Raw genomic sequence first — 27,819 nt, 5'->3', positions numbered from 1 at the left:
ATATAGGTATAGCAGGGGTTAACTCAGGACAGCTATCTATGGTGTGTGGTTAGTCCCAGTGCACATAGCAAGCTTCAGATGTAAAAAATATCAAACAACAACACAAGTTTTCAGTCACTGGGAGGGTGGGATTTCAGGCCATTTTCAGTACAAATCATACACTATATAACAGCGAGCACTGATGGCTTGGAGTGAGCCAAATTTCTTTGTGATGTTATATGAAGTCTGTTGGCACAGTCCTGGGTACCTCACGAGGCCAATGGAACTGAGAAAACTCAAGCTCCTTCCTTACAAAAGCAGCAATACAGGCAGTTCTGGCAATCATTACCTCCCTGTCCTGCCAAGTTCTTCTGACAGCACTTCATACTGAAGATGCCTAGAGGACTTTACTGAGTTTTTGGAATATCTGGGGTGGGAAGGGGTACTGGAAGGATAGTCTGTTGAGTACAAGCAAACTGATATCTGTCTCAACATGGAGAAATCCCTTGTTTCATGTGATTAATTGTTGTGGTTTGAAAACAGTATAACTCTAAAGTTTTGTTTCATCTCATTAGGATATTTATTTATCTGCAGGAAATCTCATCTACCTGTGCCACAAGGACTGTATTGAAACATACAACTGATCATCCTTCTTTCTTAAAATGTTTTGAGCAATTCTGAGGTCAGACAGCTTGGTTATTTCATTCATTTATTCATGAAGCAAGCATTACTTTCATCACAACTAAATAGGTCTGATTCAAAATACCAGGCAGTAACCAAGAAATATACAATGAGGAATTGCTTCTATACTACTTAAATACGCTTTTTTTTTTTTTTTAATATCTTGGCCCTGAACATAGATGGGAGAATTATCAGGAAATTAGTTCTAATTGTTGATAATCAGGACCATCATGCTATGCAAGCTGAAATTGTAAGGAGCTCCTTAAATTTCTGTCACTGATATAAGGCTTCCCTGGGGGGACGTTCTTTCTGCCATTTTCTGCCTGGACCACAGTGAAGTTTACTTCAGGCCTTTCACAGCAGTGGAGTTCCTTTCTGCAAAGAAAAACAGCCTATATGTATCTTAACAGCGTGACTAATTCATGTGCACCCATCCCTTGATCATACAGAAGAATACTCCAGACCATAGTGTTATGAACACTTTATTGAATCTGTACATTTCCTTTGAGAAGTGTTTAAAAAAATGGATTTATACCCATACTACAAAACTTAATGAAGGAATTTTAGTATATAATGATTGCATGACAAGTTCCTTACTTAAAAGGACTATGCAGGTCTTGAATTTCTTCCATGCTCTGATCTTTAAGCAATCTTTGATAACCCACCTTGAAAATAAGAATGTATTATATGACTTTTTTTTTATTTATTTTCAGCACCGTATTGTGCTGTTATTGTTGGATATCCACTGTAAGGTCAACACAGCAGGGCACAAGAATTCAGGAAATTTCTGGAATTTAGATGCAATTCTTTAATACAGCTTCTGGATGGGTCAAGCACTGGATGTACTTCTGCTGGATTCGGTACTCATGGAGAAGGAAATAGTGGTTGAAGATGTAATACTTGATTACAGTCTTGGCTATGATTACCATGAGAGGATAGAGATTAGGACCCCTTCAAGGTTGGTAAGAAGGGGAAAACACAGGCTACCTGCTAGTCAGGCTAACCTCAGTCTCCAGGAAGTTTATGGAGCAAATCATCCTGGAAAGTACATGAAGGCCTAGCACAGGTTTGTCATCAATAGTTCAAATGATGGGCAGTCACTAGGTGGTGCCTTTGAAGGGACCTGAGGCCAGTACCAGGATCAATACTGGTTAATGCCTGTGAATGACCTAGACAAGAAGACAGTGTGTACCCTCAGCAAATTTGCAGTTAAAAGCACACTGGTGGGCAGATGGGGAAGTGGAAGAAGGCAGTCAGTGCACTGGTGGGTAGGGCAGTCTTTTGGATGGGTCTCAGTGTGCTGCCAGAAATGCCACGAAGCTCTAGAGAAAAGTGCAGAGTCCTAGGACTCTGCAATGCAGCTGCTGTGTGTTGACTGCTGGAGCTGCAGAGTGCTGCCTGAGGAGAAGCTCTGCAGGAAAGGACTTTCATGTCCTAGAGGCTGAAAGTGCAACAGGCATGAACAGTGAGGATGAAGGATCATCCCATACTGGGCAGTATTACTGCAACATGGCCAGGTCAAGGACGCGTTTCTTGCCTTCTGCTTGGCACTGTTAAGACCATGCCTGGAGAACTGAGTCTGGTTTTGGGTTCTGCAGTACAAAAAGAAAAGCAAAAAAAAGGGAAATGTCACAAAGACACACCAGGATGATTACGATGAGACACAAACAGGGACAAAGGACTCGCGTTTCTTTGGCTTGATGAAAAGAAGGCTACAGAAGGATCTAATTTCAGTCTTCAGTTACAGAGAAGGCAGCTCCATGCTCTCTTGGAGGTGCATAGGGAGAGTCCGAGAAGCTATAAATGAGTTTCAGGAAAAATAAGCACATAGGAACTAATCTGTATCTGCTATTTCTAAACCACTAGTGACACCTAGTTTCCAAGAAAAATACCAGTAGCTACATTAGCACTGCAACTTGGAAAAATGTATCAGATTGCATTTAAAATGCTACAGGTTTGGTAATTTTAAATGAACAAACCTTGGCAATAAAACCTTGTGCGTTAAATCTCTGCTCCAATGAAAAACACAGAGCTTTCAGGTGTGACCTCTCAGTAGAACACACTACTGAGGTGTTACTATGTCTGTGTCTGTGCAGTCAGGCTAAATCATGGACTTTTCACTGAGAACTGACTCCTTTATTGGCTACACACTGTTCATATTGATGTGTACTCAGACAGCTCTGGGGTGGTACAATCTGGCTCCTCTGGTGGGAAAACTTGGACTTGTCACGGAAGCAGCTTACTCATATGCGAGTCCTGTTCTCACAGGAAGTAAAGATGCAATTGAATCAGGTCTGGCCTGACCTGCTTTGCTACAGAGTACTCCAAAGACACTAGAGTACTGTGAAGGCCACGAGCCTCCTATTCCTCACACTGTCCCCAGTTCAAGTTAAAACAAAAGCAAAGCAAATGTCCCTCTGGGTACTGGAGGAAAAGGTCAGATTCTCCTTCCTAGGACAAGAGAAAACATCTGTCAAATGTGTTGATTTGGAAATTATGTCTCTTAGGGACATAAAGTTGCAGGTATGTGATACAGCTTACAGGCCGTGACAGTCAAAAGACGGGAAACATCAGATGGTGCCTGTGGGCAGTCACAGTTTCCCAGCATTGCTACAGTACTTGCAGCTACAGCATCCTTACCTGCCTTCCAAACTTTCCTGTTCCCTGATCACTGTTTGATAAGAGAAATAAGAATCCCACTTCCATATAAATGTGGGGGTTTTCCTCTAACTAGACAGTAGCTGTGGCCAGATGTGATGGGATAGGATAGGAGAGTCACCTAGCAATAGCACATATGGTGGCCTTGGACCACCATCAGACCATAACAGTGCATTTGGTCCCCACTTTACAAAACACAGATGTTTGAAGAAACATGGAATTTCCATTGCATTCACAGTTTACTCCTGCACACGGCTGCTTATCCATCACCAATTCTGACTTGGTTTTTGAGTCAGATGTGGCAAAATGATGGCACAGAAAACAAGTACAGGAGAGGAACTTGTCATTAACAATGACTGGCAAAATTACTGTGATTGAGACATGTTCCTGAAGACATTGCTAGAACAAACTGAGAGCTCCTACTGCCTACACAATCTTTCTTTCTTTCTTCATAAACTCTCTTCATTTATTGTTCTTTCCTCAAAAAATGGGCTCAAAAATATGGGTTTGGGTTGAATAAATAAACATCCATAGGGAACAGCCAACTGGCAATTCTCAGCTGTTCTTTTCAGTTTAAGGAAGCAAGAAGATCGAGCATGCATAAAAATATACATGGATTTTATTTATGGACTGCCATCCATTTGAGAAAACTGTGGCTACTAAAGAAACTGATGTTTTTGACATAACTGACAGCTAATATGTAGAAGATATGGCTGACAGCTGTGAAGTAACAATTCTAATAGCAGACCTTTCCATCCCACTCTGCCTGCTCACTGCTCAGTAGGAGTTTGGGGGTAAGCACACTCCAGAAGACAAGTACCCTCTATATGAAGGATCACAAGGACATTCAAGTTAACCTGAGGTGCTCTGCATGATAGAAGAGTAATGTTGTGTAGCTGGATAACCTACTGTGCTATGTGGATCCAACTGATACAAGCCAAGCAAGCTATGCCCTACAGTGTGGTATGTATTTGAACCTGTACAGGTACAAACCAAGCTGTATAAATACATCACAAATGTGAACAGTATAGTATACAGACTTGAGTCTGTATACTTGAGCATTACTCCATCATCCTCCTGCTCAAAGCAGGGTCACATATGAGGTCAGACAAGGTGGTAAGAGTTTTATCCAGTCTAGTCTTGAAAACATTCAAGGACAGAAACTGCAAAATGTTTCTGGGCAACCTGTTCCACTCTCTGACTGCCACTGTGCTGAAAAAATCTTTTTCATTCTATCTAGATGGAACTTCCATTTCAGTTTATCCTCATTGTTTGTCACCTTCTCATCATACATGTCCACGAATTGCTCCATTTTGTCAGTTACCTCCTTGTAAGAAGTGGAAAGCTACCATTAGGTTGCATCAAAGCCTTCACTTCTCCAGATAAAGCAATCCCAGTTTCCTCTTTCTCCCCATCTGGTTTCTCTGTTTCAGCCATCTGATCAACTTGGTGGCCTTCTGCTGAACTTACTCAAGCATATAAATATTTTTCATATACTAAGGGAGACAAAAACTGAGTGCACTATTCCAGATGTGGTTCAATGAGTCTGGAGTAAAGGTGAAAAAGTGTCTCCCTCAGTCCTCTGGCTGTGTTTGTGGTAGTATAGCACAATATGCTGGCAGTGACCATCTCCAAAACCATGATCTGAGTACACAGTTACAAAAATACAGTGTCTGCTTCCTACAGTTAAATAGCTTCTGGGACACTGTGTCCTCTACTGGATCACAAAGGTGAATCATCCCATTTCCCATGATTTAAAGTCAAATTAAAATTTGCCTTTTCAGTAATTTCAAGAAGGTTCTTCACACAGTATGTCAACACATTGCAGTGTTTTCCTATTCCTTGAGAGATAACATTATTTATTGTCAAGAATGTGCTTTATTAATTCTATGCTGTGACTAAGAGCTATATCCACTCTAGGGCACATATTAATGACCCATTAATATATTGCTCAGACCTTTAAAATTACTCAGCCTAATGTTTCTTGCCTTTCTGCACACCTGAGTTAATACATACCCTGGAGTGCTTTCTTGCTTAGTTACAGCACTCTCTGCTAAGGAAAACTGGGACTTGATTGCATCCATATATTAATCACAGTGTATGTTTACATAATATGACTTCACTTAATAGCGTAATGATGAAGAAGCCGGATGTACATGACTGTCTGGCTGGATGCCTGACTTAGGAAAAAAGGAAGGCTTTCTACAAACATCTTTAGATCTCTGCAGAGGGCCAAAGAAATCACAGAAATGCTGGAGATATTTTTTTTTAGATTGCACAATCTATCTTTCTTCATAAGATATGGGAATGCCTTACTGGATTATATATACATATCTCAGAGAGTGGTTTTTGTTACTCTCCTAAGTAGAAAATAATTTCTGCTTTTAATGAATTACATTAGAAGGAGAAGTGCTTAGTGTCAGGAACTCATGTAAAAGCACAATTAATCAGCCTGAGGTTTTTGGCTCCAGTAGGCAGCTCCTGTATGTTACTTCAGAGGGCTTCTTCCTTCTATTTAAGCTTTCTTTTGTTCTCCATCTGCAGGACTTCACAATGATTCAACTATTTTTTTTTTTCATCCAAGCATTTATTTATTTATAATTTCTGACAGGGATATGCCCTCTTGTTATTCAGGTAACAAATGGTGTTCAGTGTTTCTGAAGAAATTTCCAGCTGAATTACCATCACTCAGTCAAGAATCACTTCAGCTATATTTCAGGGTGTTCTTTTTGAATATTTACATTTTTCATGTTCTTATTGGGATAAGGAAGTAGGATCATTTACACAGAAAAATTCCAGTGAAGCATATAACATTGCTAAGGATAAATAAATCAATCAGTTGCATCTCTAAGCTTCAAGAGAAAATGACTTCTAAAGGTGACAGTTCTTTGGGGGAGTGCCCTGAAGGAAACAGCTAAAATTGACTCTGAGACTAAGACATGTTCACATCAACAAAACATGCAATGAGATATAAAGGCTTGGTGAACAGCAAACTAGTCAGGTGGTGTATATTTTTAATGTAGCCTATACCTCTTGGATTTGGCAGGTAGAGTGTTGTTCTGTAGAGCAACAGCAGCTGATTCACACTAAAGCACGAGACCACTGGAGTACAGGCAAGCCTGTTTCACCAGGGCTTTGCCTATTTTGCCTCTTTTGGCACTGTTAACAAACACAAACTGCTACCTACACCATTCTTTTAGCCCTGCTTGAAAGATGAGAGATAGTACAGACAATCTGCCTTGATGCTGACCTCCTTTTAATTTTGCTTTTTCTTGCCTGTTTCAGAGAAAATATCTAAACCCTTATGACCTGTTACCTTTGAAATGCTTAGTGATAACAAAACGTTCCTGTCTTGAGTGTCATTGATCATGCCTCCAAGGGTAATGGGAGCTAAGCCAGCCAGATTTGCTGCAGACAGTCCAAGAAACAGGGCTCAATGTTCTGATGATCAGCGGCAGTGGTTCAGGCAGAGAAAGAGCACACATACACATTTGTGCCTTGGAATAGTTGCTTTTGAGAGAACTCTACAGTAGAATCAAGATGTAGCCACCTCAGTAGAAGCAAGCTTTCTCTTTGAATTACAACTGGATAATATAAATGCTCAGATATTTGACAAAGGAAAAAAGGTTTAAAAACTAAACAAACAAACAAACAAAACCAAAACCAAACAAACAAAACCCAAACCAGTATGTGGTGTTTTGGTTTGATATAGTTTTACCTTTCCCAAAATGCACTGTAAGCATAGATATTTTAGATACAGATGAGTTTAAACACTTCCTAAGATTCCATCAAGGTAACAGATGTTAAAACTTCCAATTGTTACTAGGGTTAAAGTCTCTTCTTATGAAATGTTTTTTGTGGATGTCCTTGGGTGAAGGGTAAAAACCCCAGAATATCTGCAACCTGCACATGAAGTATGCATGCTGTACAGCCTCTTGGTGACCGTAATTACATCTTTGAACTACCTAGAGTTTCCCAGTCCCACGTTCTACAAAAACATCAATGGAGTAATTTATTCACAGTCATTGCCTTACACTTGCATGTGGCTCCTTTCTTCCAGAGTGGGAGAACATAGTGGACTACCCAGATGGAAGAGATAGAACTTTGTTCTTAGGAAATCAGAGGGAAGATGCTATTACGGTTTGAACACAAGAATGTGTGGAAGAAATCTTGCCATCTGTTGGCAGCTCCACTGCTGTGGGTGTGGGTGAATTTTTTTAAGTCAGGTGACTAATATGTTAATTGTTTCTGAATGAATACTGAGGTTTTCCAAGCTCTGCAACAAATGAACTCTCCATGGTGCAATACTTCCTCTCTGAGAGTCGCTTTGCTTTGAGTAAATCTCATGGCAAATTTCCATTCACTACTGGATAAAGCAGAGATTTTAAATTAGGTTACTGATGCAAATAATATCACAAATTTTAGATGTGCTATAAAGATTTATGGGAAAAGTGAAATCTCTGTTTTGCTGTATAGCATATTATACAGTACATAACACAAATATATTTATTTACAGTAAAAATACCTACCTCAGAGGATTTTTTTTTTTTTTGTAAAAATGCTATATCTTCTGGGATGGAATATGCAGAGGAAGCAGTAATAAACATTTCTACAAACATTACCAAAATTCTCTACCAATGTCCTGCTTTTTTTTCCTTTTTATTTTTGTTGCTTTAACTTGGAAATTTTACTATTTGTTGCTATTTACTTTGTAGCCTAGTCTTGTACGTGAGAGAAATATTTCTTTTTCCTCAGTTGTCCACAGGTTTCTCCTGCTAACACCAGAATATATATGCCTCTAAAAACTGGTATTTGGATGATGGTTACTAGATTACCATTCGTATTTCATTTTTCTAATGGGTGCATCTGTGTTAGCTAGTTCTGTCTTAATTTTACTTCACTGGTCAGTTCTACTTAATGCCAGAGTGTCCTCTGCTGTACGTAGCAAAAATAGCACTATGTTACAGGTTCTTTCATTTATGATGATCAAAAGGCATTGTATAAGTGACTCTGTAGGGATCTGTGCAGCTTCTCACTTAAATTTCTCTGTCAAAAGCATTTTTGCAAAATCCTTTCTCGTTCCCCCCAAACCACTCATGCAACAGATGATTTTGTAAATAGAATTCACATTAAGACCTCCTAACACTCCCACCTGGCCCTCATCGAAGATTTATGTCTAAAGAGAAGATTTCACTAAGAGCAAATATTAGAAAAATTGCCTAAACCAAATCCTCTGGCACACCTTCTCTGAATGTCAGACATGAAACAGGGAGAAAACTTTATAAGTTTTTAAAAAATTAAGCTGGGAGGAGTGGCTGATACCCCAGGGTGCTCTGCACTGCTTCAGAAGGACCTCAGCAGGCTGGAGAGATGGGAAGAGAGGAAACTTCCAAAATTCAACAAAGACAAGTGCAGGGTCCTGCACCTGGGGAAGAATAACCCCAGGCAGTACAGGCTGTGGGCTGACCTACTGCAAAGCAGCTCTGTAGAGAGCTCTGGGGGTCCTGGTGGACAACAAGCTGTCCGTGAGCCAGCTGTGTGCCCTGGGGGCCAAGAAGGCCAATGGTATCCTGGGGTGCATTAGCAAGAGCATTGCCAGCAGGTCGAGGGAGGTGATCCTGCCCCTCTGCTCTGCCCTGGTGAGGCCACATCTGGAGTTCTGTGTCCAGTCCTGGGCTCCTCAGCACAACAGACATGGAGTTCCTGGAGGAGGTCCAGTATAAGACTATGAAGATGATTAAAGGGACTGAAGCACCTCCCTTATGAGGAAAAGCTGATGGAACTTGGCCTGTTCAGCGTCGAGAAGAGACAACTTAGAAAGGACCTCATCAGTGTCTGTAAGTGTCTGAAGGGAGGGTGTCAAGAGGATACAGTCAGGCTCTTCTCAGTGATGTCGAGCAATGGGACAAAAGGCGACGGGTAGAAACTGATTCGCACGAAGTACCACTTGAATATGAGGAAGAACTTCTTTACTGTGAGGGTGACTGAACGCTGGAACAGGCTGCCCAGGGCGGCTGTGGAGTCTCCCTCTCTGGAGACATTCCAAACCCGCTAGGACGCGTTTTTTGTGCCACCTGCTCTGCGTGGCCCTGCCTTGGCAGCGGGGGTTGGCCTGGGTGATCTCCAGAGATCCCTTCCAACCCTAACGATCTTGTGATTCTTAACCTCCTCCGTGAAAGAAACCGGCAGGCCGGTGTTGCCTGGGGGGGGGGGAAGGGGCTTATTTGCATGTGCGTCTTTATGCTGTTTCCCAGGGCACGGTGTGGATAGATCCACCCTGGATAGGATGCCACAGGATCCCATCCCCTCCCGTCCCGTCCCGTCCCGTCCCGCCCCCGGGCAGTCCGGCCCCAGCCCCGCCCCCCCGCTGGGGCCCGGCGGAAGTGCGGGCGGGGGGCGGGGCCGCGCGGCTCCCTTGCGGCTCTGGGCCGCCGCCATTTTGTTGTCGCCCGGCGCCGCCGGCGGGACGGAAAGGGCCGGGAATTGCCGGGCGGCTCCTCCCCCGCCGGGCCCCAGAGGCGGGGACTGAGCGAGGCCCGGCCGGCACGGCACGGAACAGGACGGGGCGGCGGGGCCCAGCGCGGCGCAGCGATGTCGGCGTTCTCGGAGGCGGCGCTGGAGCGGAAGCTGTCGGAGCTGAGCAACTCGCAGCAGAGCGTGCAGACCCTGAGCCTGTGGCTCATCCACCACCGCAAGCACTCGGCGCTCATCGTCAGCGTGTGGGAGCGGGAGCTGCGCAAAGGTGAGGCCGGGGCCGGGCGGGCCCCGCCGGGGGCGGCGGGTGCGGGGCAGGAGGAGGAGGACTCGAAGGCGGCCGCCCCCCCTGCGGTGTGTGTGGCGGAGGAGGCCGGGGGATGGCGGCGGGGATGCCCGGCCTGTGGATGGCAGGGAGAGGGGGGAGGGCGGGCCCCAGCGCCTGGGGCCGGTGTTCAGCCCTGGGTCTCGGGTTTTTTGATGACCATCGGCTGAGAGGTGCTTCTCCTCTCTCTTTTTCGCTCCACTTCCCTCGCTCTTGTCTTTTCCGTCCTATTATCCCTTCCCTCCTCAGCGAGATGCCTCTGAGGAGGCTGCCCCTCATGTTTTGCATCCCTTTTTTCTTGTGGAAGGTGAGAGGAAGGTGGGAAACGGGATGGACGGGGTTTGGGGCATTTTGTTATTAATATAGATAATTACAGGTCTTCCAAGACGGAGCCTTTTAGGCATTGTCTTTCATCATGTCTAATGATGATGGTTAGCTGTTATACTATTTGAATTTCTTGTACACTCATGCCAGAAACTGTTCTTGTAGGGCAGCTGAAGATTGGAATACTTTGGAGGAAGAGCAGTTTAATGTGTCCAAAGTGGTTTTTACTTCGTCTTTTTGCCAGATGGCTACTACCAGTGTTAAAATAATAATAAAAATGTGGGTTTCTTTAGCTATGTTAAGTGTGCAGACTTAAATGCTTATAGGGCTTTCTTTTTAACAGGAAGAAACTTGCAGCTATAGGCAGTTGTTCAGGGACTGAAAGGGAGAAATGGCATGTGAAGGTTTATTTGACATGACTCAAAAATAGCTTTATCTTAAGTTAATTCGTTTAAGAAATAAAAACTCACTTGATAGAACTCTGCTTTGCTCTAGGAAATGTTGCTGTCTTCCAATAGCTTCCTTTGGAGCCTCGCTATTATGTGGATCTTTAATGGAAAAAGTAGAAGACTAGGCTTTCAATTGGAGAGGAAAAATAGCACTAAGCCATTACAGGACTTATGGAAGACGAACTTCTGAGTTTCATGTAACATGGCTACTGTGGGTTTTTTTGGTTGGGTTTTTTTTTTTTTTTTTTTTTAATATTTTTTTTTGTGTGAAATGTTATCTTTTGAACTTTCAGGCAAGAGTTGAATTCCTTTTTACTATTGCCCGAAGAAAGGCTTACTTGATGTTTTTCATCTTATGAAATAAACACATATTCACTATATGTTAGTTGCAAACTTGCTTTCTTGTTCCTGGAACGAGTTAGTGGATCTCCCATCTGTATCTGAAACATTCACATTTCTGGGCCTTCTAATCTATCAACTTGAATGTTTGGGGTGGTGTATGATACCAGGAAGGCATCTTAAACTAATTGAAATAGAGTCAGAGTTTTGGTTGCTCGTCTTAATTAATGTGTACAATACTAGTACATAATAATCCAAGGTGTTAATGGTCAGTCCTTAACCTTAATTTTCCTGTTGTACTGTTTGACTCATTGGAGAGATGAAGTCTTTGAAACATGGGCTATGTCTCTGAAGGTGGCATTGAGAGGCAAGGATAACCATCTTCTTAAGAAGTCAGAGGAACGTTTTGCTTTTTCTCAGCTTTCAGTGTCTGACTTCCACTTCTAAGCTTGTTTTGAGCTTTGGATGAGCATAGCTACCATAATTGGTTTTGTCTTGAGTTTGTTGAAGCTGTTGTACAGCTTTGAAGCTAACGTAGTTAATATGCACAGGATGTATTTTAGTTTTTCATCTCTGATAACAGTACCTGAGTTTTAAAAACGTTAGCTTGCCTTCACCCAATACTGACTTTTTGCTAATTGCATCACAGAATTGCAAGATGGTCCCTAATCCCCACAGGGTGGGTGTAGTCTAAGTGGACAGCATGTGAAGGATGAGAAGGAGAACCAGTGTACTGTGATGAAGTGAAGTGCATAAACATCACAAAGCAGAATGCTAGCAATGAGGCTGTAGAGTAAGTTTAAGGCTCCTGACTTGCCTCCCATCCAAACTGTATAAACACGATTCCTCTCCTACCTGAGAGGAAAATTACCTCTATTTGGAGAATATGGACGCAAAAATTACTGGCGTTGTCAGCTGCTATTACTAGCCAGCAGTGTACTAGAACTGAAAATTGTACCTTGCCTTTCTAAATTTTATTTCCTTTCATTGTATATCTTTTTTTACTGTCACCCTTGTCTCCAGACCTCCTTTCCAGCTTACTCCCTTTTAGGCTTATGGAACACGGTATAACTAACTGGGCTGAACACAATGTAGTGTGATGTTTCATTTTTTCTGGATGCTTTCAGTTTGGGTAAAACATCACTTGCGTCAGATGAGCTTGCATGAACCTTTCTGAACATGTCTCTAGTGATTCATGAAAACGAGTGCAAGGATTGCAACTCTTTTGTTCCTAAATGTTTGGTTCTGATTATTTTATTTTTAAAATAGTCATTGTCTATATACCATATTGGAGTAGAGGTGAAGAGGCAGCTTTTCAAAGGCACACATAATTTACACAACATAAAGGCTTAGTGCCCTTCTGTTTGCTTGGATTAATTGGTAGAAGTCAGGTCCCATATTCTGGTTTCTCTAGAGATCATCGGTTCCATACACATTCACTTACAGGTTTTCTTGAAAAGTGTGTACTGAGGAAAATGATCCTGCTTTGGCTACATTTCAGATGTATGTGAAATGTAACACTTGAAGTTAAATAGTTAATTACTTGGTAGGCATAAGCTTTTTCAGTATTTAAGTAGTTAAGTAGTACTAAGTAAATAACTTGTGAATACATCAGTCATTCCGAACATGCAGCTGGTGGGCCCATTTAAACTATGTAATTTTGTGTATCTTTAAAGGGACTGACTTACTGGTTTGAGTTTTTAAACTGAGTAGTGGTATAACACATAAAAATTTGTTGTGTAAACCTGCAGTCAGTAAGTGACTACTGGAAAACCCCCTAGGAACACCTTTGAATAGGCTTTTCTGAGATGGAGTCTGTTGAGAATTATTTTTTGTTACTTGCAAATCCGGTATGTTCTCTTGCGTGCATCTCTTGCTGCCTGGTTTCAGAATTCTCTGAAACGCTAGGGATTTTTTACTTGTTTGTTTGTTTTGTTTTGAAAAGAAAAAATTCAGTTCCATAATTCAAAGCATCAGCCTTCAAGGGTGAACAATAAGTGCTTGTTCAGTAGGCTTAGTGTGCAATTTGCAGTACTGGAGTACTTGAGTTCTTTTTCAAAGGGAAAAAAACCCCAAACTTGCTGAAAGTTTGTTATATAGGAGTTATTATTTTAAGCTCCAGTTAGTTGTCTGTAATAATCGTTTCCTGTCATCTCATTTTCTGTTAGCTTTTCCAGGTCGAGCTGTCACTTTTTAGGTATTTATGTCCTAATGATATTTTAATAATCACAGAATATTCTGAGTTGGAAGGGACCCACAAGGATCATCAAGTCCAGCTCTTGGCTCTGCACAGGACATGATCGTGTTGTATCTTTAAACCTAATTTCAGTTCAAGTATCTGTTTCCTCAGAGCCCGACATGGCATCTCATTGATTAGTCAGTCTCAGAAACTGATGCTGATCATCCCCCACCCCCCTTAATCACTTGCCCTCTTGTTTTGGCTGTCATCTGTCACCCCACCCGTGACACACTGATCACTGTCTTCCCTGCACAGCTTATCTAGATTAGCAGCTTTAAGACAACCACAATTGTGTAAGTACATCTGTGCTGCTACGGAGGGATGGACGTATTTTTTTAGTGCTCGACTCTGATAGTTTACCTGCTGTTTCAGTTAATATGCTTTTCTTTTTTCTTTACCCCCCCCCCTTGTTTTTGTGGTGTTGAAGTCATTCAGTGGTATGAGAAGCTACTATTCTTTGCTTATTTATGGTTGTTTGTCTGCAAATTTTGGTGCTGGGACATACACTGATGTTTTGGTCCTCGCTCAGTATAGCTGTTGGCATTGATGCAATATGTTTTCCTGTAGTGGCTGTTGTGGCAGCTGCTGAAATTTGGAAGATAGAGGATTTTAGAAGACAAACTGAGAAGACCTAGCAACACTGAAAGCAGATTTGAAGCTTGTATTGCGTCTGAATTACTCTGAGACTCAAGTCAACTACTTTGAAGCACAACTACAGCCAAAACTGATTGCAGTATATTGCCTTGCAGATGGGAAGTAGATCACAGGAAATAAGTTCCTGATTTAAAGCAATTATTTTCTGTACTATGTAGTGTAGCTTTGGCTGCCAGAAGAAGTAATCTCTCTGTACTGGTGATTGTAAGGATATTTTACTTAATGATGTTATAGTGTCATTGGCCCATGTGAGAGAATAAATAGACTTTGTTTTATTTAAAAGAAAGAAAACTGCGGCTACGTGACTTCACTGGTTAGTAGGTATTCTTGAGGAGACCAGTAAGAATTCTTAAAACAGAGGTGCTTGTGGGTGCCTTCATACTTATCCATGTGGATTTTCTCATCTATGCCAAAAGGTTTGGAGATCATCAAATAACAGGCAAAACTTCAGGTGAATTGGAGTAGTTGAGTCAGGTTAGAGAAACATATTTGCTACACACATGATTTAAAAAATGACTTAAAGTTAGGAGCAACAGAGTAGCAATATAAGAGTATAAATATTTAAAATAGTTGTATTTGGATAGTGTAATCCAAATCTGTAATAAGTTAGTGCTGTATCTCTTGAGACCTTGTATTTTATCTGTACCTACCTGTCTCTTATCATTCTGATTCTGAAATCTTAAGTGTAGTGTCTTTTTCCTGTCCTGAAACAGTTATTGCTGTTAATTCATATCCATCTTGGCATTGTACCAGCCAGGCGAGCCAGTAAAAGAAATTTGTTTGTTTCATGTGTTCAGGTAATTCAAGATACACTAAGTGCAGTGGGAAGCTTCTGCAGAGTAATTATGTTGGAATGGTTTCCTTGGTCTGGGACCAGCTTTCTGCATCCCCTGGTAATTTGATGCTGATGGCCTTTGTCCCAGAAGTGGCTGTATGCTGCGTTCCCTTTGTTATTGGCCTCCAAACTCAAAATACTTGGACCCTCAAACATTGAGCACATCAGTGGGCAGTCCCATTACCCTCTTTGAAAAGAAAACACAGCAGTTATCAAACCTTGGTAAAATTTACCAGGATCATCAGGTGACTGCAATGTTGAAGACATGGTTTAACTTCTTCTTAAAAGAAGGTTAATGAATTTTAAGTGCTCATTGTACAACATGCCTTTTATGGATTATATTACCTTTGAATTGTCCTTTCTGGTGGCAGCCTCTCAAGTGCTTTTTACAGTCATGTTACAAAAAATGCTGCTCTTCATCAGCTTGCATAAAAACTCGGGTTAACTCTCCTCAGTGTGAAGGGTCAGTGATCTTACCCTCAAGCTTCAGTGCTGCTTGACCTGAAGATGTTTGGTTGTGTAATGAAAAGCTTGAAAGCTTGTTGGGTGTTTACAGAATGTCGTGAACTTCTCCTGCAGAGGTGTGAAGTGTGCTGTGAGACAGGAAGTGTCCTAGAGATGCTAGAAGTGCTGACACTCTCCTGCATGTATGTAGAGTAAAGTAATTCTAAAGCAATTAAACCAAATCTTTATTTGAATCCATATTACATAACTTTAGTATACTGCACAGATCTTCTGAAAAGATGACTCAATCCAATGTGGATGGTTTCTTAGAAGTTTTGTATTTCCTCACCGCACTGTTAGTGTACCAGAGGTACTCTGGGCTGGCTACTTCTAACACTATAACAGTCTCGCAGTATGTGCCTTTCAGCTCCTTCTTCAACCTAAGTTCTTACGGTTTTTTCCCTTCATTTTCTTCTCACAGTAAGGCTAATAGCCTTGCCACGTGTTGAGGACACTTAAAATGTTGTTCTGAGATTTATCAAAGCCCTGGGCTGGAAAGTTCACTACTAGTGAAGAGAGATGCTTTTAACATATTTTTTTTCCCCAGAATAGATCTATATGGTCCTGAAATCAGTTTTGTATTTCAGAGTAGTTAATTTACAGTCATAGTAGAATGCTTTTCAGCTTAAATTTGTCAGCTTCAGTTGCCAGAAGTTACATTGCACTTTAGTCTCATGGGTAAGGCAGGGTGCTAGTAGATCAGTATGTAAGTCTTGAAGATTTCTGAAATGAAAGGGAACCATTCTCCAGACTAGGCATAATTTTCAGCATTGGAATTTTGTGCACCACATTCTTACAGCAAGAGGAATTCAATTTTATTTCGCAATTTTCTTTGTGAACATTAAGGTACAGTATTGGCTGAACTTTTAACCAAAGCCACGGGTAGCTTAATAGTGGGTTTGGATTTTTGTTCCTTATATGCATCTTTGTTTATGTTGAATTGTAATAGCAAGCTGGAAAGGTAGTACTAGGTGAAATAAGCCCCAAAGTGACTTTCTGGGTTTTCACTTGCTTTTTCCAAACCTGATACGTGGATCTCTTTACTGGACTGAATAGATAAAGTCTAGGTTTTGTGAGAATAAGCCCTACCTGACTTTATCAGTGTGCATGCATCTCCTCTCTTTGCCAGCCCAGTTGATTTGGCTGTTTGTTGGAAAGAGGAAAGCTGAGGTTTTTCACAAATGAGTTACATCACTGAGGATTAAAACATGACGACTTTTTTTCTGTAAAATGTATGGACAATCTTGTGTGCAGTTCCAGAGGATATAGTGTGTCAAGTGGCCTGCTTCATTAGATTTTGAGTCATAATTCTGGGTTCACTTAAAGAAGTGGGGAGGGGTTCAGAGTCATCTTCAGTAAGTGCTAGTTACTTTTTAGTATACCTGTGAGACAATATGTGTTTTCTAAGATTCTCTCTTTAAATAATTCAAAGCTTTCTATGCGTCAGAACTTTGATTTACCTGAAACTTAGGTAGAAGATGTGTTGTTGTATCAGCATTCAGGTTTTAATATAGAAATTGAGTAGCACAATTTTATAAAATCTACATTTTAGATTAACCAGATTTTGTCCCAAGTAGATTTATTTCCTGTAGTGACTTCACTGTTTGGAGTAGACTTTTAATAGATCCACCTTGTGTCCAGCACTTCCAAGCTAATTCTTTTTTTGCCACTCTTTAGTTTACCTTGACTGTAAGAGGTAGGTGCATTTTTACATTTAACAGAGGGGTTTTTTTTCCCCACTTAATCCAGAACTCTCAACTTGTTAGACATGACTGTCCAAGAGGATGGGAAAAATTCAGTACTTTAAGAAGAAATCCTTCAAAAGAGTCTTTCTGTAGTGCAAAATTTATTCTCAAAAACATTTCCCTGGAGTGAAGGCATATCAACACTGAATTTTCTCGTTGTATGTGAGGGTGGTGGTTCTGCATTTTTGAGATTCTGGAATAAAAATTAACAAAATCAAATCATACTGTGGACTAAGCATGAATTATAGGAAATCCTAGACTGGCTTTACTACAGTAAAGCCCTTGAGAGGGCCGTAAAAACTTGTCTTTCGAAAGAAACCTCTTTTTAAAATCAAGGTGTACATAATGAGGCTGGTGATAATGTGGTGGTAATGATATTCTGGTGTTACCCAAGGATAGAACTGTTACTGTAGGAGTTTCTGCTCCAAGAAACTTGTAGACTGCTGAAGATAAGATGAAGTATGATTGTAAATGAAAATACCCAGGTAGGAACACATAAAAAACATGGAATAGATTTTCAAAAGCAACTTGTAAATTGCAAGCTTGTAATCTATTGCACATTAATGGAGAGGAGGTAGAATGCTTAAGATGCTTGGAGAAGGGTTACACTGAGGAGCCTGAGAGTGGCTTTTGAATGTTTTCTTGATATTATGGCTACCAGCATGTGAGTGTTTTAACAATTAGGAGATGAGGGAGGGAAGTATCACAGTGATAACAATGAGACCGACTACGGGTTGACTGTTCAGTTTGCTCAAATGCAGGAATGAGAAGCGGGTATGTAAGACTGGTGAAATTCAAACTGAAAAGGAGGAGGTTCTTCACAGGAGTGAATGACTGTGGATCTGTGAAGTGCCTTGTGAGAGGACTTCATGAGTATAAGAGCCTATATGCAGGCTCAAAGGAAAGCTGAAGAAATAAATCCATGAGGGCTACCTAACAGACAAATCACATAAGACTCAGGAAAACGTCTGAAAATATTTGAGGTCTGAAGGACACTTTGGAATATCTGGGGTTTTTCCTGTTTCTTTTCAAAGATGATGCTAAAGGGAAGTTTTCGTACTATGAAGAGGAATTTGAACAAAGAGAGCAGAAGGGAGAGAAAACCCAATGGGTGACTGGAGTCTTTCCACATGAAAATGTTGAAAATGTGAAATTATTGTAAGCAGTAATGAAAACAGAAAAAATATATTTTATTTCAGAGTGGGGGAGGTCCGGGGGTGGGTGTTTGTATTCAGTATAAATGTGGATAAAGAGGTATTAGTTAAAGGAAGTAAAATTTCTAATTACTCTTTATTATTCTTTTTATTAGCAAAACCAAATAGGAAGCTGACATTCCTGTACTTGGCCAATGATGTCATACAGAACAGCAAAAGGAAAGGACCAGAATTTACAAAAGACTTTGCTCCAGTAATAGTGGAGGCTTTTAAGCATGTTTCAAGGTACAGTAAATTTGTATGTGCAGTGTCCTTCCTCATACTGTATTTGAGAAGTCCTCAGTTGATCTCTTCTGGCCCAGCTAGTCCTTGTGTGCTGTTTCTGTACTTGAGGTCTTGCTAATTTATTTATTCAGTGTTCTTTTGATCTTGGAGAGTCTTAATGCTGTTGGATGAAGTTTCATAGTAAATTCATCAGCATTCAGTCCATTTTGCTCTGGAAAGCTGTTAGCTATTCCTGAAAGTAAGGCTTGCTTTCAGTCTGTGTTTATGTGCTGCAACAGTTTCATATTTTTCATTACTGGTGTTGCATGATTTGTTTTTCCTCAGCAACCATTAATCTCATTGCATGAGGAAGGTGTAGAGGCTTGATACAGGATTATATTCACAATGATACAGAGCTGTTGAAGCAACACAAACCTATTTGCAGTGTTTGCTTAATAGGGTTACAGACCTACAGATTTATGGGTTGAGCAAGAAAACAGAAAGAGTTCGGCATTGGCCCTTTTATATTTGTATGCTTGCTAAGACACCATGAACTGGCATTTACTTTTTTTCTTTAAAATGTGATTTTGTTATTTTCTGAGATTATTTGACTTCTGATGCTTGGATATTGCCAAGGTATGCAAAGGTTTTTCTGTGAAAAATAAGCATATAGAAACACTGTACTTCTACCTAGTGCTGATACTTGCTTTTTACTCCTGTAACAGTGAGTCTGATGAGAGTTGTAAGAAACACCTTGGCCGAGTGCTGTCTATTTGGGAAGAAAGGTCTGTTTATGAAAATGATGTATTAGAACAACTTAGGCAAGCTTTGTGTAAGTATTTTATATGTGTATCAAGGTTCAGTCTCTTGTTTGAAATACTATTTCCCTGACTGCTCTGTTTGCTTTCATTTAGATGGAGACAGAAAGGTGAGGAAGCGCACATATGAACAGATAAAAGTTGATGAAAATAACTGTTCACCTCGAAGTTCTCCCACTGATCCCCCTCAGGTAAAAACGTGTTTAGAAAATTCTGTATTTACATATGATTTCATATAGAGTTTTTCAGTCACTTCTGTTTTTGAATGGTCTCTGTTTTTCTTTTTTATGAGGTGCTGTTTCTGTGCAAGAGTGACTACACCTGAAACTTTTCACAGTATTTCAGGTTACAAGCATGTTGTAACTTTAGTCATTTAACACTAAACCTGAATGTAAGAACTGTATGTCCAGCATTGCTCACATCAGGATTTCAGCATTAGTTTCTACAGTGTTTTACATTCTCATTCAGTTTCCAGGGTAGTAATCAGTAACCCATGTAAGATTGTTATGGATTTATCAGTAAAATATTCCTCAGTGTTGCAATCATGATGGTAGGGATAAATTGTCTACCTTGCATTGTTATAGCTTTTCTAATCCTTGTGGGTTTTTTGTTAGGTATTGAGATAGGTATTGCCCTATCTCAGAAGGCTTTTTGTTATGGCCAGGAATGACTGTCCTCAAATAATCACAATTTAGTGTGTTTCTCTGTAACAGACATCTGGGTTTCTATGAACATGAGCTCTACTTTCAAAAGAAACACACTTATCTAGTCTGATGCTATAGTGAAGCAAAATGACAAGAAAAATGATGTAAAAAATCTGTAGTAAAATGAAAGGTATTGTAAAATATTCACTACCAAGAATAAAAGATATATAAGTAACCTTTATATACCAAGAATTTAAATGAAAAAATCTACTGGTGGAAGGTGACTTTTTAAAAAACTACGAATACTGCAATATTTTCCTGAGAATGAAAGGTTTGGTTTCATTTTCAGTCTAAAGGCTGATGCTGTAAATGCTGTTGAAATTGCCATCAGATCAATTCCAAAAGCTTATTGTAAGATACTGTTTTGTTCTAGGATCTGTTTACTTAAAGTACTTCTCCGTCTTGCATGCTTTTTTCAGACTACAGATCTCATTAGAGCATTACAAGAACTAGAAAACGCTGCCTCTGGGGATGCAGCAGTTCATCAGAGAATAGCCTCTCTGCCTATAGAGGTCCAGGATGTGTCCCTGTTAGACAGAATAACAGGTGAGGGTTGGGGACCCAGTAACTGAAATGCTGTTCTGAGAACTTAATGGCGTGTGATGAAATCATGCTTTACTTGTTTTTCTCTGCTTGCTTTTTAGATAAGGAATCTGGAGAGCAACTTTCCAAAATGGTAGATGATGCATGTATGTTGCTGGCGGATTACAATGGCAGGTTGGCAGCTGAAATAGATGATAGAAAACAGCTGACTCGAATGTTATCAGACTTTCTCCGATGTCAAAAAGAATTCCTTGCAGAGAAAGAACATAAGCTGGAAGTGCGTAATGTTTTGTTTTAGTCCATTCTTCACTAAAGCTTGTTCTTGCAAATGTTTTTAGTTAGCCTAAAAAACTGTTATCTCCAAAGACAAATATTTAATTGCCACTGTTACGTCTTTGCTTCCAGCACATTATTAACATTTTGTTTGATTCTGGTGTTCTCAACCTGTTAAACCAGCTCTTTGGTTTTTTAGCTATTCAGTCTTTGTTACGTGTACAGACTTAGTTTTAGTAGTGCAGATAAAAAGCCTTACCCTGAGTGTTACAAACGTAATTCCTCACAGAGTAATATTTTTTCGTGCTCTTTTCATTCCTTGTTGTAAGTCTTAGTTACGTATTTGCTAAAGGAGAAGAATTTAATCACTGGTTTCAGCACAACTTTTTAACCAGACTCAAGCATCCATTAAACCCAGTAAAATGTAGTTTTAGCATTTACAGCCTCTAATATGGCTGCTTAGCAGCACTAGCACCATTAGGACCAGACAGATCATAATAAAAGAAGGATGCAGAGTCAGCAGCTCATCATGAGCAAATGATCCCCTAAGTTATTGTGTTCTTTGCTGTTCCCAGTCATCTGTTTTCCTTTCCTGCCATATAATACTGTAAAGCCTCCTGTTGAACATCCCACATATTTAGAATATATCCATAATTTTTTGTCAATTGCTTCCCAGGGTAACTTGGGTATTACAGTAATAGAACTGAAGCTGCATCATTTTTCAAGAGGAGATATCTGAACAATTGCAGTACCCTGTAACTGTAGCATATGCATATATGGTGCCCAAATTAATTACTCTTGAGGTTTCATCATACAGGCCTGTCAGGAACATTTTCTTAATGGTTTTTTTTTTTTACTTTTTTATAACTTGAGTTTAGATTTTGTGGTGCCTTTGTTCAGGAAAATGCTGTTCACAATGTGTTTGAAGTCATCATTCAGATTAGTTGTATCATTCCCACTCTACTCTGATTTCCTGACTCACTTTCCTCTATGCCTCACAGAAAAGCAATTGATGAAGGTTCTTCCTGTCAACTTTACTGTGTTTATCCTGTGGGAGGAATATCAACCAACTTCATGTAAGATAGGTGGTATCACAGTAGTTCTGATTGCAATAGCAACTGACCCAACTGGATAATGGAACCTGGAAGATTAAAGAGCAGGAAGCCTTAAGCTTTTCATCACATGCCCTACCTTCCTTCTGACTGTGTGTAATGGGTTTGAAAGACAAATTCCCACAGTTTCAGTGAAGGACTGGTTGTCTGGGGACACTGACTTGTTCCTGTAGCTCACTACTAGCAATTATTCCCTGTTTAGATATAGTAGACCACTGGGATAGTGAGTTGCTCAAAAGGCAGTGACTTGGTCTTTCAGACAGATTTATAATTCTGTGAAAACAAGAGAGCTCAACTAAAAAGAAATCACAAATGGTAGTGCAACTGTGAACAGATTCCGCCCTTGTTGGTTGTTTTCAACAAATATAAACCAGTTTAATTTCCCAGTATTACTAGATCAGAGAATTCATAATTTTAAGAGAAAGCAATTGCATATTACTGGGCTGTCATCATCCTTAAAACCAGGTTTCTTGACTGAATTATTTAAACTGCTAAAGGATTTCATTCTAATACAGCACAGTTCCTTTTCTGGACTAGTTTGAGGTCTTTCTTTAAAAAGTAGGAGACAGTCTTCAGTAACTGTAGCAGTCTGTTTTAAACAGATGAAGTCCTAGGATGTTAAAGTATACTGTAAGAATGTGTTTAGGCTGATCAGTGGGGTATACATGTGAGGTACTAATAAAGAACTATGAGCCGAGACGGTGTCAACCAAGGTTACTAGTAAAGGTGGATGAGCCAAAAGATTGTAAAGAACAACAACCTTACAATGAAGTTTCTAAACTACTGTTAAGATAAATGAAGTGACCTCATGCTCACTACTAGTAGTGCTTTTTGGTTTGAGAAATGGAGGCTGATAAACATTCTGAAGTTTTGAAATGTAAGATTAGGATGTTTTCATTATACTGTCTGCAGAGCCTTCTGACTTAGCTCATGTGTTTTGTTTTTAGTTACTAAGAAATGGAGATGAAGCAAGGATTCTGTCTTTTACCGTCTTGGGAAATTCCATACCTCAAATTGAGCCTTGCTTCTTGGCTTCATACTTGAAATAGCACTGGGAAAGGGGCCTATCACTTAATTCTTTGAGAATCTATTTCCCTGAACTGTGTTCCTGGGTTTTGCTGCTCAGGTTTGATTTCTGGTGAAATTAATTTGTTCTAGACAAGATTGGTTTTTTTATTACTTCTGGCTATTGACATTTTTCTTAGTGTAACACGGTCTCTGGGTGATAACATATTGAGTCTTTGTTTCTTCCTGAATTAGTATCACCAATCTGTGAGTGTAATGCTGAGATCCTAGCTTACTGATTTGTAAAACACCCAGGTATGGCAAGAAACACGAGGATGAATCTAGAAATGTTACTTGCTGTTGACCTGGTTTAACAGTGATAGAATTAGAATTCTCATTAGCTTTCAACTTTAGATGGGAACTTTAGACCTAAATTTGGGAACTTAAGACCTGAATTTGCAGATCTTTTATCTTCTAAAGATGATTTACAGGTAAGTAATTTTGAATAACCAATCTTTCCGTGAGTAGTTTTTTAAGAATGATTTTCTCTAATTGTTATTTCTGAAACAGAAGCGCATGATTCCCATCAAAATCAAGGTAATGTATGCATTAAATCTTGAAAGGAGGTTTTGGTAACAAATAATACCATATCTGCATCAAAAGCTAACAGTACTGCTTAGTAGGTGACTTTCCTAAGTCTGTTCAGGGTAAGTAGTGTCATCTTTAACTCTTAAATTGTTTTCTTTAACGTCTTTCTAGCTTCTGTTGCAGGTGGTGGACATGGACCTATCTTCTAATGATGTCACCGTCCATTAGTACACACATCCTGCTAAAAATAAATCTAAGAATCAAAATCTTGTATTGTCTGTTGTTTTTGAAAACTTGAAGAGGAGGAATTCTCTAACTACTCATACCAAACCTCTGCTATTTTCATCTGTATTCTCACAAACATTACTGAGTTTATGCCTGAGATGGATAAATATTTATCCAGTGTCATTCCTTTTTCTTGAAGACTAAATCTTTCACATGGTTGTTCTTAAAACTCCCAGGTCCTTTTGATGAAGTCATTTGAAATTTGCAATGGAGAAGTTTGGGGGTCACTTGCATTGAAGCTGCCATTATCAAAGAGAGAGAACTGTGAAAATAAGACTTTTCAGACTTTCACTTACACTCTAGCTATTGGGTTTACATTATCAGAAATGAGAAGTGATGAATGTAGGGCTTGTCGTTTGCAAACACAATAAAAAATTTTATTAGGTAGCAGAGAATGTGTGTTTTATAATTGCACTTATGCCCCTTTGGAAGCCTCCTCAAATTTCAGATCATCCTAAAGAGTATTTTCACTTCTGTAAGTTTTAACTTAGTATGAATATTTGAGGTTCAGGGTACTGTAGCTCTGTCTAGAGTTTCTAGCTAGATGTGATTCTGTCAATTAGAGAAAATAGAAATTTTTGCAGAAATAATTTTCTGGAACCATTTCTTTATGAAAACTTTGAGCGCTAATACCATTTCAAGTTTTCTGCTATTTTGGTTGACTGTTCCCACTCTGCTTCCTTGTTATATACCCGTCCTAACTCCCTGCCCATTCCCTACTTTTTGAACAGAAGTGTTGGTTGGTCTGTTGGTCTCACTGAAGGCTGATTTTTATGTTTTACAGGAAGAGAGAATTGGGTATACATAAATTGATATCCAGGGGTGTTCATGTCCTTTTGATAAGACTGTCCTGTAGACGTTCTAAGGTTAACATGGCCTTAAAAATAAAATGAACAAGAGAAGTATTTGATTTACTATTCTCTCGTGTTACTTTGCTTTTGCCTCGTCCACAGACTGATTACAGGGTAAATAATCTCTTACCACATTTCAAATAAAGGATCTGATAGTCTGAAATCTTACATGACTTATTAACAAGTGTGAGCAGGAGGTCTTGCAACCTTTTTCTAGAAAAAGAAGACAGCCTCTCACGTTCATTTTGACATTACAGAAAAATGAAGCATTGCTACACTTAGTGTATACTGGATGACCCAGTTTCTTACATACTGTTTCTGTCAACTTACCACTTAATATTGGGGAATATTTTTCCAAATTTTTATTAAGGAAATGCTACTCTGGGAAGTAAAACACTGCTGTGTTTTAATGGCTTGCATTTAATTAAGACACTTTTATTGATGATGTCACTGTCTTGCATTCCTGATTTTCTACAGCTGTATAAACAACATTCATATTCTTACATTCACACATCTGGTTATAATTGTGGTTTCTTAGCATGTTGAGAGAATACTATATGATCAATACACTTTTATTATATGACTAAGCTTTATGGCTCAATATAGTTTGACTTGTCTTCCTAAAGATTTTGTCATGGATTCTTAAGGGTAAATAGCAAAAAGTTATTCACTGTTGTCTGTAGCTCTGGACTCAAAGGCCTTTTTTTTTTTCCTGCTCAGTTCACAATTAATGGTTCAAAATGTAGGCAAAAATGTTAAGCAAACAATTTAGGGGTGGCAGTGGTATAACAGGCCTCTTGTCCTTAGGTTTTGTTTCGCAGTACAAGACTGGATTGGTACTATTGTCCACTGTTGCCCTCCACCATGGCCTTAATGAATCACACGGTGTAGTGCTTTCCTTGCTATTTTTGTTTTCTTTATACCCCTTGTACTTCACTAGAACCTTTCTTTGTCAACTTCTTTCGTTCAGTGACAGATTACTTAGGGTAGTATATTTTATCATGCTTCGTACTTTTCAGGTCCACTTAAAATAATTCATCATAACCTTGCAGCTGAGCAGCTAAAGTGTTGTTCTGAGCTTTGGTTCAAGTCAAAAATTGATTTGTAGCATGAGCCCTACACTGCCCTTTGTTAGGGGATAGAGTTTACACCATTGTAGATGATCTACAGCTCCATAAACATGGCAGCAGCACAGTAACTCAATCTGGAATTAGAGCTGAGCTGCCAACAGTGCGATTACAGAACTGGTAGCTGGGAGGTAGCAGGAATTGGGCAGTAAGGTTCATCCATACTCATCAGGACTTTTGAATATTTAAGATCTTCTGGTACATGCTTGGCAAGGGAAATAGTGGTACCAAACAGACCACGTTATGGGATCTCTTGACACGAATCATTGCATTAATTTCTATTCAGGATTGCAGCTTCAAAAATTGAAGCTGAGTTGACAGTGCTTCCAGTTTGTGGATTATGACTTCTACAGAAAGAGGTGTTTGAGTCGATTCAGATATTCTTGAGCTGAGGAGAACATGACTGTACACCTCTTCTTTTTATAATAAAGAGAGGAGAATCTTCACCATAAGTACTTTCTTTCTCTTGTGTCCCAGTGTCAAGTAATTTGCATTGTTTTTCAGAGAAATTTATGTAGCTCATAGCAATCAGGAAGTAAATGTAGGCTAAGGATCTCTAATGGGTGAATTCTCTTTGTCCTCTCTCTCCCCATCCTACCCTGTACGGAATGGAAAGTGCTTTGAAACAGGCTCCTATGCTTGGATAATTGTGTAGGTCGGCTGAAAGCCCTTGCTCATAGGTTGGCTTTGAATAGCTGCTTGAGAGTGCAGTAGAGTAAATGCTTTATTAAAGTCGAGTTGCACAGTGCAAGTCCTTTAGTGAATATAGTCATGGGGTTGTTGTGTTTATTTAAAAAAAAAAAAAAAAAAAAAAACAACGAGAAAACTCCAAAAAAACAAACCCTGAAACTTCAGTGAGCACAGTAGTTTTGATTATCTACCTGAACGTGACTGGGAAGAGTTAAGTGATCACTGAAATACTCATCTCTCCTTAAGGTTTATTTGGTTAGAAGTTAAGGTGAGGGAATGTTTAAAATAAGACCTAGGTTGCATCTCTTTTGCAGTAGAAGTAGACTTGCAAAGCACTTCTACAGGTTGATAATGTATCTTTTAAATGCGGTTGCTTTGTTTCTGTGAGCACTTCTTTCAGTGGCAGGAGATACAGTTGTAGAGTTTTGTAGCAGTAATTTGGAGGACTAGAGTAGAGAACAGCAGCCCATACATCAAACACAGCAAAGCAAAATCAAGTAGTCAGTGTATTTTGTTTTATGAGCGTGATGCTTATTTGACCCATTTCTCTTAGCAAGGTCATAATCTGTCTGTACTTGAGTAATAAATATACCTTTTTCTTATAGTGACTTAACAGTTGCAGCCTCAGATAACCATGGTGCATAGTTACTCAGTTTTCAGTACCCGAAAGAGCATTAGACTTCACAGATCAATCGTGAACAGCAGAAACACTTGAAGACTTCCCTTTTTTAAATTGACTTGCCAGATATTTGACTGTAAATCCTGGCTTTACTAAAAGATCAAGCAGGTTGCAGGTTGTACTTTGCTTATCCTTGTAAAATAGGGATAATCTTTGCTTCAGTTCATCATATTTTAAAGTATTGCTAGTCACCTTGAACATGTTCTAGTTTTAAAAAAGGGTAATAAAAATGTTACAGCTTCTTCTTTTTTTTTTTTTTTTTTTTAGCAATTTCACCCATATTATTTGTGAAGGGTGGGGTTTTTTAACTTTCTCTCTGCAGCTTACCCATTACTTTTTATTTGAAAGGGGGAAGAAGTACAAGCTACCACAAGATACCAGTACTTTAATCCCCTTGAGGTACCTTTTGAATTCTTCATTATAAAAATACAGAGAGAAGATACTGGTCTTACCTAAGTAGGACTTGCTGTTGTTTGCAAGACTTTTAGACAGAATGTTTCTGGCTATTGTCAACCAAAAA

The 27,819-nt window shown here is 39.6% G+C and overlaps 1 protein-coding gene and 1 long non-coding RNA gene across 2 annotated transcripts in view; both read left to right on the top strand.

Moving 5' to 3' along the window:
- LOC126635861 (uncharacterized) overlaps positions 1-27,819 on the top strand; it is a 1,135,091-nt gene that overhangs the window by 1,078,304 nt on the left and 28,968 nt on the right. The gene's annotated exons all lie outside the window — the stretch shown is intronic.
- The window catches only part of RPRD1A (regulation of nuclear pre-mRNA domain containing 1A), a 47,064-nt gene continuing 28,968 nt past the window's right edge, over positions 9,724-27,819 (top strand). The window contains exons 1-6 of the mRNA XM_050307437.1: positions 9,724-10,060; positions 18,516-18,645; positions 19,350-19,456; positions 19,539-19,633; positions 20,566-20,692; positions 20,791-20,966. Of these exons, the coding sequence (XP_050163394.1) occupies positions 9,910-10,060; positions 18,516-18,645; positions 19,350-19,456; positions 19,539-19,633; positions 20,566-20,692; positions 20,791-20,966 (786 nt within the window). The 5' untranslated portion in view covers positions 9,724-9,909. The remainder of the gene's footprint in view (positions 10,061-18,515; positions 18,646-19,349; positions 19,457-19,538; positions 19,634-20,565; positions 20,693-20,790; positions 20,967-27,819) is intronic.

The sequence above is a fragment of the Myiozetetes cayanensis genome, unplaced genomic scaffold (assembly GCF_022539395.1).
Source record: "Myiozetetes cayanensis isolate MyiCay16 unplaced genomic scaffold, myiCay2020 scf1, whole genome shotgun sequence".
Lineage (NCBI taxonomy): Eukaryota > Metazoa > Chordata > Aves > Passeriformes > Tyrannidae > Myiozetetes > Myiozetetes cayanensis.
Note: the sequence above shows the minus strand (reverse complement) of the source record. Positions and strands in the feature narration are given on the sequence as shown.